Here is a 22,390-nt window from a genome sequence, read left to right on the forward strand (position 1 = left end):
AGACATAGATAGACATAGATAGATAGATAGACATAGATAGATAGACATAGATAGATAGACATAGATAGATAGACATAGATAGATAGACATAGATAGATAGATAGATAGATAGACATAGATAGATAGATAGATAGATAGATAGATAGATAGACATAGATGGATACACAGACAGACAGACAGACATTTTAGAGGCCATTTGTAATAAGAATTAAATTAGGAAGAATTAAAAATATCAATATTTCGTAATCACTAGCCTAACATCACCTATAGAAAATCCTCCTCTCTAAGACATGCTAGTAACATTGTCACTACTCTGAAATACCTACTCTGAAATTTGGGCAACTTCTGGTGTGGAAAATGCTCACAACATCCTTGGCTCAACAAACAAAAAGGTTTTCTTCTTCCAAACACTGGCATACCATCAATCACCATATAGATTGCTCTACGACTGGAGTAATATATCTTATTCCTGCCTATGTGGCAGAATTTATGTGGGCAAAACCCACCAAGAGGACTTTTCAAAAATGTATAAAGAAACACATTTATTCGATAAATACTGGAAAGAAGATTACACCCATTAGCTATTTTGTGGGTACAAAACACAACTTTAACAACAAAGTTATTTCATTGTATGTTAAAAAAAAAAAAAAAAAAAAAAAAAAAAAAGTTTTCTCCAACCCAAGAGGAGGACATATAGACAAAAAGTTACTGAGAGTCGAAACAAAATGGATATATCATTTAATGCTCTAACATCCCCCGGTTTTAATGATATGATGTCATTCAAACCATTTTTGTAAATTATGCCACACCAATAGTAGATTTGATAACAATTTTCTACCAATTGATACATATACCTGTATTGCAAAGCAACATGCAAGTAATACAATCCATGACAATATGATCAAATGATTATACATTATGTATATAATTAAACTCAAAGATTTATGCCTGTCTGTACCTTTGCTGCCTTCACAAACTATATTACGATTCCTTCTGCTATCTTTTTCTGTATCAGATCAAAAGTTCTCTTGATTTATACCATTAGTTACAATTCAATGTGTGGGTTTGATGTGGAGAAAAGCGGTTTTGCAGGCATCTTCTGCAACATAATTCATATATTTAGTTTGTATCAATTTGTATCAATTAATTCTAGGAATATTTTGATTCATTTGATATTGTATCCTTCCGTTTTGCAACATTTTGTTCCATTCTAGAAACATATCCCATCTAACATGTAATGGAATATGATTTCTTTAGTATAATATTTTATAATTAGTTGATCCTCATACTTAAACATTCATTTACTTTAGTCTTTGCTCTCCACATCTTATACAACTACTACTATTACAAACATCTTTGTTCCACACTAAATTCTAACATATTTCTATTGGTTTTATTCTATCATTCTTACTCCCCGGACCCTTCCCCTTTGTGCTCAATGAGGAATGGGAGGCGTCCACCTAAATGGACGTCCTTTGGTAAGACTGCACATTCCTAGTGCTGGTCAACACCTGTCCCGCTCACCTAAATCGGGGAGAGTATATCTCGCCTACAGAGATGGAGTGTGAAGAGCAGTTTCACACCCTATGGTAGGATATGGAGGGTTCCATGGCCTTCGTGTGCCCTCCTATACAATTCATAGCGCATGCGTGCCTCTTCTCGCACGTCACGTTAATTTATAGAAACATCCCTTATTTCAGGGCAGAAGACGTTTTGGCTTTAAATTACCTAGTGCGCATGCACCATTTATACGTGCAAGTGCACTTCCCACCTGTTAAATGGTGATCTTAATTACTGCTTCCTAAGGGCGGAAGCCAGAAGACACTTTGGCTTCAAATTACTTTATGCGCCACCAAATTACTTTATGCGGCATAGTTAACCATTTAGAAGGGCGCCTCGTCGCAATACCAGTCCCCTGCTGGCTGGCTGCGGACAGGCTCGCTCTTCTGTTCTCCTCATGTACCACCAATGCATACAAAAGTAAGAACTAATCTTCCATATGCAATTTCAATTTAGTACCAAATTATCAATCTCACTATCATTGATTTTACTTAGTATTATATATTTTCTCACAATTATTCCCACTTTAGAGTGGACTCACTTTTGGTCCTGCTGTTCTTATATAGGATCTTGCATTTCACCTAAATCAATCCTGCTAGATTGGGCGTAAGAAAAGTGAGTATTTCTATTCTAATGGTTTGAGAATATTAATAATCAGAATATTATTAATCTTCACTACAATAAATACTCATCCACATACCCTAGACAGAACATTTGGCAACTAATGGAATGTTGCACAATTGCAACACAGTAAGGGAAGACTATTCCAATTAGTGAGAGGTAAGATATATATCCCTCACTTTTAAAACAAACACCAATTTACCATTCTTTGTAATATAATTTTATTTGACACATAATACATTCTGTTACAGCTCCATTGTTTTCAAAGATATAAACTTGAAACCTACCTCTTCCAGTTACTTACCTTTTCCACTTATGGGCCTCTAAAGTAGTGGAGAGACGAACGGAACCTATTTTATTTTAAGTTCTTCATTCTATTGATCTTTAGTTAGAAACCTGCATTGTCCTTATAATTATACCATTAGGTATACCATTAGGGTATTTCCACCTTTATCAGATACCTACTTACCAACAGCTTGCTGTCAACACATAGCATAATTCTTACCCTTCTATTCACCTACTTAAGTCATATCTTGACCACCGTAATACAACTTAATTTTTTATAAACTCATTATATATCCCATGAAATTAATAATTTTTGTTTAAGCACAATGCTTAGCTGATATAATATTTATGTATCTTCATCTAGAATATTATACCCCTTGAAATTTATTTCAACTGCCCATAAACATGGGCTTGTAATCATGGTATAAGTATTATTACCTATTTTGTTGATTATGTGTTGAATATTTAGTAGATTTTTTGTAAAACTTCTAAGTATGGGACTAACCATGATGAGCTATTCCTATAATTATTTATGTGTGAATCATGTATAATGAAATATACTTTGTTTTTTTCTTTATATGTCACCTTAAACCCTCAAACTGTAATAATTTATTTTTTGATAATTATAGTATAATTGTTCAAGTATCTGTATTCTCTGAGGAAGCCAATGTAGATAAAACGTGTCGTGAAGGAGACACCTTTCAAACTATCGTATTTGTGCTAAGACATTTTGGGTTTCATTATATGACTAATTGTATTAGTTGCAAAAGTCGCAAATTAGAAGGGTAATTGTATTTAATCTATTTTATTTCAGTTTATCTTTTTGTATTACAACAAATAATAGAAGTAGCAACCTATTATTGAATAAAGATTTTTAATTTTTTAACTGTTCTAACAAAGTGTCTCTTAAAAGCCTATCTCTTCTATCCTCCTCTATCTCCCAATAGATAGCAATAGACTTAGCACTATCTAGCATCACCTAGACAGGTCCCCTCTTGAATACTTTTTTCCTACCCCCTCCAATTTTTGAATCTTTATATATATATATGGGGATGTCCTTTTTTTATTAAGTATGGTACAACAATCTACGTGTCGTCTTCTTCTGGATCATCATCATAACTCTCTAAACCCGGAATTCCATCCTCAATTTCTAGCAACTCCATTTCCTTTAGAACCATTGGCCCCAATCTTACATGTCGAGCAATAGAGCTCATATCTCTGGGCTCATTAGCAGACTGCTTGCTGAAGCTTTTCCCCTATCCCCTGGTGTTTGTGTGGGGTGAGAGAGACCCACAGACTGTTGCTGGTCAGTGCTGGGGAGCAGCAGCTTTACTGGTGTTTGTGGGGGGAGAGAGAGACCCACCGAAGAGATTCTGCCATCCTCCTTAAGTCTTCATTTTGCTGTTTTAATCGTTCAAGTTTAGCCAGTATCTTAGACAGTTCTCTACTGGAGTGATCCGGACTATCATTATCTCGTACCAAATGTCCTCCAATGTAGAACAACAACGTGCCCCAGGCACAAAGAATTAGCATTATCCAACGCCAGGAGCCAGTCCATGACCGCATCTTTAGATTGCAGCTACAGTTTGTTGTCTCAGGATAAAAACATTGCAGTTTGTGTCTTATTCCTCACTGGTCACCACATTTCAGAGGAGAGCCTTTACTCTTCGATGTAGCTAAAGAAAAATACAGTAAATTTTAGTTCATTAGTCAGTAAAAAAGGGGAGAGGAGTAACAGCAGTAGCTAATATATTTTAGAATAATGAAATTATTAGTGCACATGTACACGATTACTCTAAAACTTTAACACAAACTTTATAAACCACTTTATTTGTAAAACTTCTACTCTGATTTTTGTTTTTTAAAGATCTTAGTTTTAGAACACTTAAGAATTGTTTACAGCCACAAAAAGACTATTGAACATGACCAATTATTACAGAGCTGCTATGCAGTAAATGTAGATGTAAATAAAGGGCTGGGCCTGTCTGAAGAGAACCAAACTAACCAGCCTAAACAGTTGCTGCACACAGAAAAAGAGAAAGCTGGTACTGGAGTCAATTGTCCAATTACTTTTGAGCCCCTAAATGAAGTGATTGTGTAAAAAAAAAAAAAAGGCTTTAGTTGCTCACATTTTTGTGCAATCTTTTTGTTCAACCCACTGGATTAAAGCTGAAAGTCTTTTGAGAGACTTGTTTATCTCAAAATTAATTGTGGTAATTGTGGTAATGTACAAAACCAAAATTAGGAAAAAGTTGCCTCTGTCCAAATATTTATGGACCTAACTGTATAATCAAACTTTACAATAATTTGATGTTATGTTTTTAATACTGCATTTATGCATCAACCACCAATGACACCTTGTATATCTATGTGTTTTCTGTATTCAGCATGCCAATTAGCAATCTCTATACAACCCCTGAGGAAGCCAATAAGGGTGAAATGCGACGGGACAAGAGACGTTAAGCTTCTACTCATTGCACTCTATTTTTGTACCTAGTCAGGGAACACGATTGTCTAGTCTATTGGTCTGATTACACCCATGACGCTAATGGGTCAAGACCTATTCCACCTTTTAGGAATTCGCACATTTTAGAAATTTTTTGTGACAAATCATTACAATACAAACTTACTTTGCCCCAAAAAAAAAAAAAAAAAAAAACAGCTTTCACTCTGTACATATACCTATTTTTTCAAATTAACTAACTAAGCTTTACCAGGTATAATTGCTTCACTGTTTGCAATTATACCTGCAAACAGTGGGGGGGGGGGGACTTCATTCTACCGAAAAAATCCCTTTTCTCCTATAGCAATTACCTGGAGATAATCCTTAGACATATTCACTAACAACCTTTAGATGGAGATCTTCTTCACAAGGAATGGGACAATTTCATGTGCAGAATCGAAGACAACTGCCATAAGCTTACAGAACCACAGATTGATACTTTAATTCTCAAGTTCATACATCTATTTGAGAAAAAAATCACTTCTTTACTGGCACTTAAGATATTTCAACAAATACATATATGAAAAATGTAACTCTTATGGGCTATGTATACAAATCTTTCCAAATATTAGGAATACATAAATGATGAAAAAAAAAAGATTGGGGAAAATGCACTAAACTGATGTTCAGAAGAATTAATGAAGATATTGAACACACACTATAAACAAGATATCACCAAAATTGATGTAGAACTCTAGTCTCATTTACAAACTTATAATGCATTGCTGATGACCTCCACAGCTTTTCAATATAAATTCACAGAACTAAAAAAAAACATTTGGAAAAACACAATACAAACATAGTAAACAAAAAAGAGAAGAAGCTACAGAGAGACAAATGGGCCTTTGTATACAAGAGAGCCTACAAATGGTCAACCACTTCCACAGATTCAAAACCACAACCATTACAACCCCACCTCCGACCAAAACACATCCCAAACCCACCCCAACCCCTTCATCTCTTATACTCACCTCTACAGTCACTGCCCCTCACAACCCCCCTCCTTCCACACCCTATAAATCTAGCAACCTTTATTCTAAAGCCAAAAGCAAAAAACGATATAAAAGCGATCACCATGAACCACCTCAGAAGCCCAAGAGAACTCCACTTATCACCACAATCACTTAATCCACCACTACCATAACTCCGTCTATCAAAACACCACTTACATTTTTATCTTTTTTCTTCAATCTCTCTGCACCCAAGCCAGCTCAATCTCCATCATCAACACAGCAGAACACCCATCCACCCACCATACAACACCCAATGTTACTAGATCCTGCCCCTATATCAACCCTTAATCCCAATCCCTCCAACACTAATTCAAACATACAATCAGTCTGCATCACAGACCCCCCTCCCATCCTACCCCACTAACCACTGCCCTCACCCTCAGCTCTTTACCTCTTGGCTCTATTTACTTCTTCATCCACACTAGGAGCCATTCGCAAAACTCAAACTAATTTTTTTAGAACAGCTTCTTGCATCGCCCATACCGAAGAAAAGTTCCTTGGAGCATTACTTCAGCAACGTAACTAAAACCTTGGAGAATTAACAATTATCAACATGTCCAAATACCAAATAACGGAACAAGAGAATCAAATCCTCAAAATAGGCCTCTCTTTTTGCCCCCCTCACAACCTGAACCAATCCGAGATTATCAAGGATGTTAACCATTTTGCTCGCAATCTCAACCTTAAAACACTCTTTGACAAAACTTCTAGTCCAACATCTTTTTAAATTGCCTTGGAATTTAAGGACTTTAATATACAAGACTTCAGAGTCCTTAGAGACCTTCATCATTTCCTATGGGAAAATGAACCCTTCTCCCCAATAGGAAGAATTAACAACAACTGACCCACAAGAAGACTCTCAAGATCCATTACACTGTAAACCAGGATCCACATTCTTTCCTCCAATATCTTCAAAGCCTAAAGTCTACCAGACCCATCTGGCCACATTTTAAGAATGAGGCGAGTAATATGTCCACTACTGGAATGTATCTGCTCAGCACAAGCTTCCTATAGATGGGGATACCCTTTCCACCTTCAAGTCCTCAAGGGAGACCATGTTTTTTCTTTACACCGTCATTCCCAGCTACCTGTGTTGTTTGAATTCCTGCAAACACCACTGGTTGAGGTTCCCGATTGGGTGATTATGCCTCTGGAAGGTTCTAATAATTCACAGGGTCGAGTGAGATCCCACAATTATCCATGCCAAAGACATGCACCAGGGCCAAATATACCCAGAAGATTACTTATGGGGCCGAGTGAAGATTAATCAGGCAAGAGGGTTTTTTTATTTTTCCTTCCCCCATTTTTCTCTACCTTTCCAGTACTGCACTTTGCATATTTTTATATTGGAACAATTACAAGTTCTTTATTGAGTTTTTTATTATATTCTAGCCTAAAAAAGGTAATATTAATAAGTATAAGGTAATAAATAAATTTGTCATATGAAAAGTATTTCTCAACAGTTATTCATAGTGTTCTAGTTGGGCACCACCTCCCCATATAAGGCTACCCCCCCCCTCTTTTATGGTGGGGGTTGATCCGCTGTCCTTCCTTAGCAAAGAGTATTTTGATATACTCACCTGTATCACCCTACATTGACTTCCTCTCGAACTCTCTCTCTTTTTTTCTTTCATTACCTAGTAAAACCCTTTTTTCTTGTACTCCTGACTTCCCTTACACCTCCGTACCTCTCAATGTCCTAATTCCCCTATTAAGAGAGCAATTATCCTCCAAGAGTTAAAAAGATACAAATGCCACATTGCCTTTCTTCAAGAGACACATTTCAGAGCTGATCAAATCCAGAAACTGACAAGACTTTTTTCAGACGGCTTATCCTAGCGCCTCATTAGATTCTAAATCTAAAGGCGTTGAATAGCATTCTTGTACATAAATCACAACAATGGTCTCTTCTAGAATACTCCTCAGATCCTGATGGTAGATACTTACTAGTGAAAGGAACAATAAGTTCACACAAATTTTCATTTGTGAATATCTCCGCCCCAAACAGTAATCAGATTAATTTTTTGGAAAGAACACTAGAGCTGATGGAAGACTTTGTGGAAGGTATGGTTCTGATGGGAGGAGACTTTAATGTCACCATCTAACCCACACTAGATGCATCCAGAGGTTCATTAGCTCTGTATCATGTGGCTCTTCGTAGGCTAAAACGGCTATTCCATTCCCATCAATTAGTGAATATCTTTTGCATCGCTCAGAGATTATACTTTTTATTCAGCAGCGCATAGGTCCTTCTTATTCTAGAATTAATATGTTTATGATATCCCATCATATGACCGTTCTGTTATCTCATCCTCTATAGGTGACATTACAGTATCTGACCATGTACCTATATTCCTAGTAATTCAGGCATCTCCAAAAATACCCAAAGCACATACCTGGAAGCTGAATGAATTGCTTAGAATCTGCAGGTTCTGTGGAAAAATGTCATCAGATTTGAGCTCCTTTTTTGAAATAAAAGCAGCATCAGTATCTAACCCCTTAATAGTAGGGGAGGCACATAGGTAAATGCCATGTCAGAGGGCTCCTCCTACAGCATGGTGACAGCAAACCCCAGAAACAGAGGAGCGGATAGAATTCCTTAGGGACAGAATCAAAGAAACATATCGTTTTAAAATGAAACAACTACCTATTAAATGCAAGGGATACTACTATGAACATTCTAACAAGTGTGGTAAAGCACTAGCCAGAGCCTTAAGAGAAAAAAGGGCCAGAGCATTTATCCCCAGTATCATGAAACAGGGTGGCATATAACAACTACTCCTGACATAGCGAAGGCCTTTCGGTCCTTCTATAATAAAATTATACAACTTAACCGGCGACCATACTCCTGAATCAGAAACAGCTAGGCTAGACCCGATACATGCATACTTGCGCAACTCAGGACTTCCCTCCCTTTCAACTGAAGCTGAAATATCCAGGTCACCACTGTGGGACTCCAGATCACCACTGAAGAACTGTCTAAAGCTATATCTAATGCTGCCACTGGGACAGCCTCGAGCCCAGATGGTCTAACCCTAGGTACTACAAATGCTTTCTTCCTGTTTTATCTACCCATTATTTAGAGGAGTTCAACTCAATTTCACTAGGGACACACCTTTCCAAAGACACTTTCACAACCCCATAAATCGATCGTCCTCAAACTGGGGAAAAGATCAGGCCTTTTGCAGTAGTTTTAGACCTCTCTCTCTGCTAAATTGTGATCTCAAATTATTTAGTAGCATTCTAGTCAAGCGACTCACCCCGATTCTCCAAAACATTATCCACTCCATTTTTTACCAGGACGTGAAACGTGTGATACTACTATCAGAACCCTAAATTGGACAGAGTTCTCCTGTTCACACACTATACCAATGATGCTTTTCTCGGCTGATGCCGAGAAGAGATTTCATAGAGTGGACTGGAATTTCTTATCACTGACGCTGTCACATTTTGGCCTCCCCTCCCCCCCTCTGCTCCACTGGATATCTTCACTATATTCTGCCCCTTCGGCAAAAGTAAAGGTTAATGAATTCCTTTCAGAATCTTTCCATATACGTAACGGAACAAGGCAAGGTTATCTACTGTCCCCTTCCTTTATATTCTAACATTGGAGCCCTTTCTGCTTCAAATACATAACGTAATACGTAACAGGAATATCCAGGGGCTGAAAATTCAGAATACAGAACATAAATTATCAGTGTTTGCTGATGACTTGCTGTTCTACATTACCTTGCCTAGGATAACCTTACCCAACTTACTAGCAGAAAAATCTACATATGCCCATTTGTCTAACTATAAAGTCGATCTCCAGAAATATGAAGTTCTTTCGATCACCCTGCCGCATAGACTTGTTGAGGAAATATCCCCCCTCGTTTCTATTCAAATGGGCCAAGAAATTAATCACGTATTTGGGGACTCCTATCTCGGCTAATTTAACATCTATAGCGAACTTAAATATTCTACCACTTTTAAATGCATTTAGAAGGGACCTACAGAGACAGAGACAACACACCTTCTTGGTTAGGCAGGTTACATAGTAGGTTAGGTTGAAAAAAGACATAAGTCCATCAAGCTCAACCACTAGGGAAATAAACATATCCCAGATATAAAACCCTATATGACATAGCTGGTCCAGAGGAAGGCAAAAAAAACCCTGGTACAACTTGCTTCAACAGGGGAAAAAAAATTCCTTCCTGATTCCATTAGGCAATCGGATGTTTCCTGAATCAACAGTCACGGGTATTTTTTAATCTATAGTAGTTACTGAAACTACTTCCTGAGGGAGCTGATTCCACATTTTCACAGACCTTACAGTGAAGAATCCCTTCCTTATCCGGAGCTTAAACTTTTTTTGCTCTAGACACAAAGAGTGCCCTCTTGTTCTTTGTAATGAACTCAAAGTGAATAATGGGGAAGAGAGTTCTCTATATAGACGGTTTAAATATTTATACAGGGTGATCATATCCCCCACTTAAATGTCTCTTCTCACGGGAGAATAGATTCAGTTCAGCTAATCTCTCCTCATGGCTGAGCTCCTCCATTCCTTTTAATAATTTAGTTGCCCTTCTCTGCACTCTCTCCAATTCCACAATGTCCTTTTTGTGAACTGGTGCCCAAAACTGGACTGCATATTCCAGATGTGGTCTTACCAATGCTTTTGTACAGGGGCAGGATTATGTCTCCATCTCTGCAGTCTGTTCCTCTTTTAATACAAAAAAGTACTTTGCTAGCTTTCAATATTGCAGCTTGGCATTGCATGCTGTTATTAGGTCTATGATCTACCAGAACCCCCTGATCCTTTTCCATTTCTGACTCCCCCAAATGTATTCCCCCTAGACAGTATGAAGCATGCATGTTGTTAAGGACCCAACACGGAACCCTGGGGTACACCCCCAATACCTTAGGCCATTTAGAGTATGAATCATTAATTACAACTCCCTGGATGCGATCTTTAAGCCAGTTCTCTGTCCATTTACAGATTTACTTTCCTAAACCTAACCCTAACCCTAACTTGCATATTTACCGTCTGTGGGGTACAGTGTCAAATGCTTTAGCAAAGTCCAAGTACACTATATCAACTGCTATTCCACTGTCTACCTGTTTACTTACGTCCTCATACAAAGAGAGTAAATTTGTTTGACAACTTCTGTCTTTCTTGAAGCCATGCCATCACTTATAATATTATTTTCTAGCACAAACTCCTCTATGTGGCTCTTTATCAAACTCTCTAAGACCTTTCCAACTATGGATGTTAAACTAACGGGTCTGTAGTTACCTGGTAATGACTTTGCTTCCTTTTTGAAGATAGGAACCACATTGGCCTTACGCCAATCCATCAGTACCTTGCCAGTGACTAAAGAGTCTCTAAAAATTAGAAATACTGGTTTTGAAATAACTGAGCTCAGCTCTTTGAGGACATGTGGATGTAATCCATCAGGTCCTGTTGCTTTGTCAACCTTAATTTTTCCCAGCTGTTTCTCAATCATATCAATTGAGCCATTGTGACTCATTTAAGGCAGTGACATTGCTATTATGAATTTGGACTTGAGCTCTGCTATTTTTCTTTGTGTACACAGAGCCAAAAAAAAAAAGTGTTTAGTAAATCTGCCTTGTCTTTATCCCCAGTTACCAAGCTAGCGACATCCTTTAAGGGGGCTACATGCTCAAATCTGAACTTTTTGCTATTATTATATTTGAAAAATTTTGGGGGGTTTGCCTTACTTTCCTTTGCAATCAGTCTTTCATTTTGAAGTTTTGCACATTTTATCTCCTTTTTACATTTTTTTGTTATATTCTTTATAGGTCTCAAATGATTAAGGTGATCTTTCATTTTTATATTTTTTAAATGCCCTTTTCTTGTTCCTTATGGCTTTTTTTAACATCAGCTGTGAGCCACAGAGGTTTTAATTTTAGCCTCATAAAATTATTACGCATTGGAATATATTTTTCAGTTTGCTTTTGTAGAACAGACTTCAAACATTCCCACTTCTGTTCTGTGTTCTTTGAGGACAATATTGTCTCCCAGTCCAAGTCACAAAGAGCCGCCCTTAATATTGGAAAATTTGCTCTCTTAAAATGAAATGTTTTTATCTTTCCTGTTTTTGCTTCCTGTTTATGGCGAACATTAAATGAAATCATATTATGGTCACTGCTACCCATATTCTCTTTTATTTGCACATTTGTTATAAGCACTGCATTGTTAGAAAGAATTAGGTCCAGCAGAGTATAATTTCTAGTTGGGGTTTCTATAAACTGTACCATAAAATTATCTTGTATTAAATTCACAAATTTCCTTCCTTTTGCTGTTCCTGTAGTGCCATTACTCCAGTCAATGTCAGGGTAGTTGAAATCTCCCATGATTAAAACACTTCCACTTATTGCTGCTTTTTCTATCTGTGCTAGTAGTTGATTTTCTATTTTTTCCTTAGCACTGGGGGCCTATAGCAGACTCCAAACATTAATTGCGTGTTATTCAACCCCACATTTAACTCCACCCATAATGACTCAACCTCATTGTTCGTTCCCAGGCGCAATATACTCAAAATGAAGGTCATGCCACCTTTGCTGTACTTATTACAAACACTACCAGTGCATTTGCCACATCAGTTTTGTATAAATTTAGAAGTGAATTTCTATGGGTTTTGATCGAGAAGGCTTTTTGGCTACCCCCAGATCATCAGGCACTCAGTAATTGGTCCAACTCTACGTACAGCCCGGAAATATTCAAGAAACAAAAATCTACAGCTATATCCATCTCCAATGACTCCTTTACTTGGTCATCAACGATTTTCTCCCGGGGTTTTGGATCTGCTGTTCTGTGTCTGGAAAGAGATGGGAGTGTTTAGAGCCCGTCATTTTACCAGAGGCACAGGTTGGCTTTTAACTGAAACCTTACAGGCAGATCATTCACTGCCTCACTTGAATATCTGGAGAAAACTCCAGCTGACATATTTCCTTGGCTCCTTTCCGTCTCCTCAGCTCTTTGACCACCCTCTTTCCCAGATGGAATCTCTATGTGCTGGAGAAGGAGGACTGCGAGGCACACTCTCCTTTGCTCATGGCTTGCTGTTAGATGGGTCTGTTACCATACCCTTGCCTTTTATGACAAAATGGGAGAGGGATTTACAGTTAGATTTCAGAACATCTAGAATGTTTATTGTACTTTGGACACAAAGCATCCATCAGCAATTCATACCAGGAATTGAATTATAAACTGTTAACTAAAGTACCTGGTATAGAGTACCGGCCTTATTGGCAAAGATTTATCCTCAAGCAGACAATACATGCTGGAGATGTCAAAACGCTATAGGTAGTTTGTTACATATCTTTTGGGAATGTCCTCTATTGTCAGTTTTTTGGTCACAAGTTGCTAATATAATAAAGGAATTAACAGACATATCAATTCAGAATAAACCAGAACTTGCCCAGCTACATGTCTCTTCCCTTTCAAGGAAAAGATATCATAATACTCTATTAAGACATTCGCTTAATGCTGCCAAAGCCTGTATACCCTCTCTCTGGAAAAAAACAGTCCCCCGACTGTTGCTCAATGGTTCACGGGAATTAATGAGATCATGACCATGGAAGACCTCATGGCCAATAGAGATGGCTGTACAGTCAAGTTAAAAAAAACATGGTTCTCCTGGTTTCAATATACCATGTCCACAGAATATCTCCAAATAAGAAGTGCCAGTGTTAATACTACTGACAAAGTTTGAAAGTGTTTAACTGAAGTGTTATCTGAATATGTATATATACCAGGACAAAAATGCTTTCTGGATATTTTCTACTTTAGAACTGCGTCTGTGCCTATACTCCCCCCTCCTTCCTTCCTTCATTTTTTCTTTTCTTAGCCCCTATTCTACTCTCTCCTTTTTTTCTATTCTATCTTTTTTTTTACATTTATATATCTTCTTTTAAATATATAAAATACAGTGGCCGGTGTTTGCAAGGATGAGAGACCTATCTGCGGCATATTGTTATGAAATACTATTTCATTTATTGTTGTTTATTATCTTGTTTGTATTTTATGTTTTGGATGTCTTTCGTGTATGCTTACTTGGTTACTGAATAAAAATAAAAAAAAAACAAAAAAAAAACTAAAGTTTAGATATTAGTGGATTTAGGGTCTCAAGAAATTTTACCATCACAGTTTGAATACCAAGTGAACACTGCTAACTTTACAAATGAACAAAGAAAAGCAATACAGAACCAGAGATCAAACAAAGACAATCATTAACCCGTCTGATAAAGGCGGTAATGTGGTTATTTTAGACACCAACCATTATAAAGCTATCTGTCTTCAGATATTAAACAACTCAGAATGGTACCAACCCATTTCTCCTAACACTAATAAGATATTTAGAGATGAATTTCATACCCTCCTATGGGATGCCTTATCAAGGAATATAATTGATAAGAATACGAAGGACTACCAATGGATTACATTTCCGCTCACACCCACCTTATATATACTTCCTTTTATATACTTTATATCCTACAAGATGACCCATCATTTCTGGTATCAACTCTATGTCACTAAACGCCAGTGAATTGGTAGACGCATATTTGCAACCCATGGTAACACTTACCATCATATTTAAAGGACACTATTGAACTCTTGAAGATTACTAATAGAATGAAAGTTCCACCCAACACCATCTTAACAGCTACTGACATCGAAGATCTTTACAGTAGTATACCTCATGAAAAAGGTCTTGAAGCAGTGCACACTTGCCTAAAAAGAAAAAGACCTTCAGCTCCGGGAAAAAAGGAATTTATTCTATCATCATTAGGATATATATTGGGAAAATTTGCATTCATCATTTGACAATATCACTTACCTACAAGAGCAAAGGGTCACAATAGGGACGAAGTGTGCCCTGACTTACGCCAACCTTTATTTGGGTGAATGGGAAAGGGAGCTCTTTCGTATCATCAAGGAGAGCCCCTTTCAACACAATATCCTTATTTTGAAACGATACAATGACGATGTGTTACTTCTTTGGACTGGATCAATAGAATCTCTTCAAAGGTTTTTCAACTACATTCAACAGAATAACTACAACCTGAAATTCACCATGGAGTACAGCTGTAAACGCATTCCATTCGTAGACCTTTTCATTACAATTGATGCGCACAACCAACTTATAATACCACACTATACAAAAAATCAATAGCCAACATCACTATACTGCATGACAAAAATGTTCATCCTTCATCTGGTATACAAAACATCCCTTATGGCCAATATCTGAGGGTACAAAGAAATTGTTGCACAAAAGAAACCTTTCATACTGAAGCTAGAAAATTAAAAAAAAAGACTACTTCAAAAGTTTTTTGGGGTATCCTCGTTGAAGCATGCTTTTCAAAAGCTATTCCAGACAGGAAATATTATTCAAGGATCGTCACCTCAACCCGGACCCTCATCCTCCGATACGTCACATTACCAAATTTACCCATTATTTTAAAATCAAGGAAAATTTGCCAGAAACATTGGCACCTCCTACTCTCAGATCTGAAAATCAATACATTTATAGGTGACAAACCACAAATAAGTTAAAGGGGAGATACCATCACTGAAAGATTAAGCCACAACCAGTCACTTTCAATCTAGTAACACCACAACCATCCACGAAAGGAACTTTAAGATGCGGCAGCTGTTCACAGTGCCCCTGGATCAATGAATTGATGTGTATATCTCTTCCAAACGGCACTATCCATCATCCAAAACATTTAATCGACTGCCAACACAGCAGGTGTGATCTACATAATAACCTGTATATGTGGTAGTTTCTACATAGAAAAAAATCAAGAAACCATTAAAAAAAAAAAAATCTATTAACACACCTACTCTATAATAAACTGAAAAATAACACCTATAAGCTATCATGTAGCCACTCGCCACAACTACAACCCTAAAGTCATCCAATTTTTGGGCCTTGAACATATCCCAATCAATTCATGAGGCGGCGATATTGATACAAAATTATTACAATGTGAATTTAAGTGGATAGTAAACTCACAAGCCACACAAACACCGGGCTTAAACAATGTTTTAAGCTTTAAGACACATAAAAAACCTCACTTCAAAGGAACGTATTCCATTACTGTTCCATTATGTTTTTCAGTCATTTTTTCTAAACACATTATACACTATTTATACTTACTGTAACCACCACATTACCACCTTACATTCTTTACTTTCCACTTCAAATATGTTATTATGTATATAATGTGTATATTGATTTTTTTAGGCATTGTGAACTGCCTCCTGAATATTATTGAATGTTTATGAATAAATATATTAGGATATCATTACAGTAAGAATTATTGTATATCTTGCTAGCAATGAATATGTACCATTAGACCCATTCTATAATGGCACCAGATATTGTATGTTTAAACTTATACTGGGATATTAACATCATTAATACCAGCAATGATTATATTTCTAATCCAGGAAATTGAAGTCCTATGTTATATATGTTTTTTACTATATTGTTTATACTTAATTATGTGACTATGAAACATATTCTTATATGATTTCATAAAACAATATTTTCTTACATGCATTTGCTGTAAATTTTCACGATATATAGGATGACAAGCTTTATCACTTATATATTCAATATAATATATTTTAATATTTCCTACTTCCACAATTTTCCTCATTCAATCACCACCTTAAACTTTGAAACCCAACATTTACATATTCCACTAATATGTATATTCACTCCCTCCCTTGTGGTTCATTTGTCTAGCGGTTGGCAAAGCGCCCCTCCGCATATGTGGGGCGCCCATTTTCCGTACAGTATACAAGATAAATTGCTGTGTGCAAGCCGGCTCTTCGCCCTCCGTTTGGCCTGCAGTATTGAATTGCAGACCACTGGACCACCCTATATTTGCATAGGGGCTGTTCAATTGACAATGCCATACAGGGAATGATTTACTTCACAAGATGCATACGCGGATATCCTGCATTCCTAGTAAGGGCGGATGCACATTCACGACGTGCGCGCCTCCTAGTTCGATAACCAAAGCTTTGTTATTTAAGAGCAGATTAATCCTCCTTCACTCTTCTGAACACCAGCACCTTCATACTGGGGAACTAAAGGTAATACACATTATTTATACACTTTTTTCCTCTTTCTTTCATTGAGACACCTCTCAAGTTTTACTTACTCATTAAATATACTTTATTCTGGACCACTTTTTCATATTCACTACTCATCATTTTAATATTTGCCCATTATTTAAACATACACCAATTTTCTCACTTCCTAGGAAGAGTGTCTTCATCTCTTTACTACTAATCCACCACCTCTGACATACATCCGGGGTTAAACAATTGTAAGTAAAATACTTCAATATATTTCAGATATTCTATTAGAGGTATAAAGTTATATTGATACATACCATGCTATGATTTGTTTTTAGAATATAATGCTCTCATTCAATTATCTTGAAAAGTCAATATAAATAACCTTTATCAATAGACATATATTCCTATACTTTACAATAATTTTGATGTTATGTTTTTTGAATACTGCATTTATGCATCAACCACTTATGACACCTTGTATATCTATATGTATTTTCTGTATTCAGCATGACAATTAGCAATTGAGGAAGCAGATAAAGGAGAAATGCACTGGGACAAGAGACGTTAAGCTTCTACTCATTATTACTTAATTATTGTACCCAGTCAGGGAACACGATTGTCTAGTCTATTGGTCTGATACACCCATTAGCGTCTTGGGTCAAGACCTTTTCCACCTTTGTACATTTTAGGGAATTGTTTGTGACTAATTATTACAATACAAACTTAATTTGCACACAAAAAAAAAAAAATCTTTCACTCTTCTTTTCTGTACATGTACCTATTTGATGAATACATAGCTAAAATAAATTTTCCCCTGTTTTAATTCTTCCATTATCAGGAGTTGCATCAGCCTCTTCTTTGTATACCTTAAACATTCCATGACATTGTTATATGGTATATATTGTTCACATATATTTTTTCTACAGCTATGTTTGTTTTCATCTGCGGAACCCAAAAATGATAACAGATATACTACATTGTATGTCACTTGACACTATACACACACCATTCTGAAAAGTACATTTAGGTTTTGTTTTTTTTTTACATGAATTCTAAACTGCAACATTAGCATTTAATTATTACTTCCTCAAGCTACTAGTTAGTATTTTTGACCGCTTGTTGAATATTATATTCATCTATACATATACTATTGTATGAGCAAAGACACTAATTCTTTATCTGTATGTATATATATATATATATATATATATATATATATATATATATATATATATTTTTTTTTGTTTTTACACCTGTATTACCCAGCTATTTACTTACCCAGCTTGGCATCCTAAATATACAACCTCTGATCTGATAAGACGTTACCGCATATCATAAATATGTATGCAACTTTGTGTCATACCACACATTTACTTGTACTTTATATTACCATCCTGTGCTCACCCCATCCACTTCAGTTTATATGATATATGGTGCCCTGACCCCTACACTTTCAACATTTTTCCACTCCTGACAGCATCTAGCTGCATTTTCTCACTTGGCACAGGGAGTCCAGGTCTTTCTGGAAACCTTCCATGATTTAAAACAAGTGTACATTATGTATTTATAATATGTTTCTTTCCATTACTACTGATTAAAATCTTGATGTATCCCAAAATAGACAAATTATCCAATTTGGATACTTTATAGTAAAAATTACCCATTAGGCAAATACATTGTAATTTATTATGGATTCCGATATATCTAATATATTTGGAATTCCTATTGTACTTATAGTAATTTATTAGTTTTGGATGTAATAAACAGCATTTATATTACTGTCCGTTACTACCCATCATTAATATCCTTTTTCTAAACACTTTTAAGAGTACATTTTTTCCTCTTTCCCCATACATACTCTTTCACTATGATTATTCTTTTGGTAGGCTCCCTATGCACTTTTTCAGGTACAATAAATTTCTATACAAGCTCGGTTCCCACTCGGTAACCAACTGGCACATTCTAATTAATTAAATAACTTATATATTCTCTTAAAAGCATTCTTAAGCATCTCTTATAAGCAATCTTAAATGCCTAGAATCATAAATATCTGAACATATCTCCTAGATTGTAAGCTATTCGGGGCAAGGTCCTCTCCAACCATGTCACTGTCTGTATTTGTCCTGTCCCTATTTAATGTACAGCACTGCTCAATATGTTGGCGCTATAAAACTCTGTTTATCATTATTAATAATATTATCTCAAATTTACAAACCATAATCTACCTAAATGGAAGCTTCTTTATCTCTCCTATAACTAAAGTACTTTTTTCTTTGTAATCTATTGCTTGGAAAATAGGAAGCCACCATTACCCCAATGTAAGAATCTGCCTCTACAATGGTATCAAACAGAACTGCTTCCTTTCAAGTTTTTCAAGAATACTTTCAGCAGCTTAAACAATAGCAGGAAGTGTGGCAATAAACTAGTTAGGGATAGTACAGAGTAAAGGTTTGATGCAACAAGATAACTTCAAGTAAAAACAGCATTAGTAGCCACAATAACAGCTCCTTAGTGTATCTTAGTCCATTCAAGACCAGAAGGGCTTATTAAGCAAGTCTTGCCAGTGGATGTAAAAACAGAGAAAGGCTGTGGCTTTGGCTGTCATTCTGAAGTTTTTACCAAAATGTAATTTGTTCTTTAAGTTTACAAAGAATAACACTACAATATTGTGGTTATGAATTAGCAAACACCAAAATATTTCTTGGTGGTTACATAACAAAAACTCAAATCTACTAGTAAAACAAAAAAAAAAAAATAACAGACACAAAACCTTACCTACTAGGATGCAGCTGTGTTTCTGTATAGCTACCACTTGAAGTTTTAGTGGATGAAATACACTTAAAATTATGCAATACAAAGCAGCTGTGTTATAAATCCCCCTTGAGCCTTTTGATGTATGAAAAATAATTGTACCTTATTACAACCTGCAATTATGATGATCAGCCATGTCCTAGAGGCAAATTCAGGCAAGAAGTAAAAACAATTTTTAAAAATGCAAAAGCTTATCATGAAAATACTGAAATGCTGAAGTCTGTTTGATTTAGGTTGGATGCACAAGGCATCAGAAATTATCATAAATAATTATACTAGAGTGTTTTTGGTTTTTTTTTTTTTTCAAACTAGATTTTTTCTTTAATTGCACACATCTCTAATTGTATAATCAGTTATATAGTCTACTCAAATACTTTGTTTGGTATTCTTGTGTCCCACACTATGCTGGACCAGAAACCTGTCAACAGGACATCAAAAGAAAAGTATCATCTCCAAAAATCTTGATGTTTCTTTGATACCAGGTACAAATTTTAGGCAATTTAAGGTTCATAGGACTGTAGCCAAGCTTGTTAGATATGGCTGAAAGAGAAAAATTAACAGGGGAGAAGGATAGTAAGTATGGCAGACAAAAAGCAAAGGGAAATTTAAAAAAAAGAAACTAGCTGAAATCCAAGGTCACTTGATAGCACCAGTCTTTGTTATTGCGAGACAGTTGACCCAATGGAATTACACACAGGAGGGCTCAACTGTTAAAAGAAAAAAAAAAAAAAAAAAACAGGTTGGAATTTAGTAAAACACAAATTTTCAAGCCACAATGCTTCTGCAAAATGTTCCTTGAGCAGACTAGACAAAACTGGAGTTCTTTGGCAAGTCACAAGATTGAAGTTTTGAAAAAAACACAATGCCTTTTGTTTTAAAATAAAGGAGGCTTGGTTATGTTTTGGGTATGCTTCGCAGAGTCTGACCTTTAGTGCTTGCACAGAGCAGTGAAACCTCTAAGAATATGAAGACACTCTGAAAGGAATAATACAGCCAAATGTCGAATCACATCTGTCTCAATCACAGATCATAGGCCCACCAACAGGATAGCGACCCATTACACAAAGCCAGAAGAACCCAAGAAATGCTAGCCCTGTGTTTAATCCCTTAGCCTATGCAATGTCATTAAAAGGGCTGCAAAAGATGTATTCTCATGAGATGGGGAGGGGAGTCCAAAGTCTAATCCACTGGTCTTTTGCCAGTGACTAATCAGTGTCAGAAGGCAGGTCAATGCAGGAAAGACAGGAATAGTCTAAAGGTGCGTACACACTTCCAATTTTTATCGTTCCAATCGAACGACGAATGATCGATTGGGCAAAAAATCGTTCGTAAAAAAGTAACCAACGACGCCGACGAACGAGGAAAGTCGCTGGAAACGAACGACCGGACCGACGGATCGGATTGGACGACGATCGTTGAACATCGTTCGTGTGTACGGTCGTTCGTTGATCGTTCATGTTCAGAGCATGCGTGATGAACGAACGTCCGTTCACTTTCCTGTCGTGCACAGTTCCTCTATCGCTCAAACGATCGTATCTATTGTGTGTACAATATCTACGAACGATCGTGTCGTTACCTCTATGTGCAGGATCGGTGCTATACGATCGTTCGTATATATCGTGCACGAACGTTCGTCGTTCGTTTTCCAACGATAATAATTGGAAGTGTGTATGTAGCTTAAGTACTGCTCTCATAGCTCTGCACAACCACCCTGGTTATATCTTGTGCCAAACATGGTTCTCATATTTGTCAACAAATTATCTGTCCAATTTACTTAAAATTAGAATAACCCTCTGTGTTGTCAACTCTGAACTCTGGGCAAACCTAAAACCTGGCAAAGCACCCTCCCTCTATCCTCACCTTATATCCCAGACCTTTCTTAACCATTATCCACTGATAGCAGAATAACTACAAATGTTAGCCTCTTGCATCATTTTGATTCTGTCCTGCTGTTTCAGTACGGTTGTGAGTACAAAAAAAGTTTTTGAATAACTAATATGTTTATGACTTCTTGGTTAAATATGTTTTACTGTGTCAAATCCTAGTGTTTCATTTGCAGAGATGTTTTTGCTCCCACACCTCTTGATAAAGCAACATTAATTGCTGAGAAAGGCATTCAATTCAAATTTCTGGGAACATAAACATATGGTATCTAGAGGTATCAAATGGTATCAATAGGTATCTAAAAATACAACAAAATAAAGTCTGGGGAGTGTCACTAATAATTGGTATATTGGATAACGCACTGTTCATGGCAACTCACGGAGCATAATTTGTATGTTGTACATTTGCTTTTTAAAGCTTTTAAATGGTTGTAAATAAAGTATTGATGTTTTAATTTATCATATGTGATACTTCACAATATCCCATGTTTCAGTCTGAAACAAAAGTTATGGTGTTTAATTTGTCAAGTGAATGTGTTAAAATACAAGAAATGAGCTCCAAATAGACCTATATAACTCAAATATGTGAAATCTGTTCTGCGTATGCCAT

General features: G+C 36.4%; 1 protein-coding gene across 3 annotated transcripts in view; it reads right to left on the reverse strand.

Moving 5' to 3' along the window:
* Positions 1-22,390, reverse strand: part of FUT8 (fucosyltransferase 8) — a 140,735-nt gene that overhangs the window by 68,167 nt on the left and 50,178 nt on the right. For 2 of the 3 annotated variants that reach the window (XM_072427850.1, XM_072427851.1), the window contains one exon: positions 3,830-4,142. In XM_072427850.1, coding sequence (XP_072283951.1) covers positions 3,830-4,032 — 203 coding nt within the window. In that variant the 5' untranslated portion in view covers positions 4,033-4,142. Of the gene's footprint in view, positions 1-3,829; positions 4,143-14,573; positions 14,594-22,390 lie in introns of those variants that run through there. The other variant, XM_072427852.1, reaches the window with a different exon arrangement.

This window comes from Pyxicephalus adspersus, chromosome 12, assembly GCF_032062135.1.
Source record: "Pyxicephalus adspersus chromosome 12, UCB_Pads_2.0, whole genome shotgun sequence".
NCBI lineage: Eukaryota > Metazoa > Chordata > Amphibia > Anura > Pyxicephalidae > Pyxicephalus > Pyxicephalus adspersus.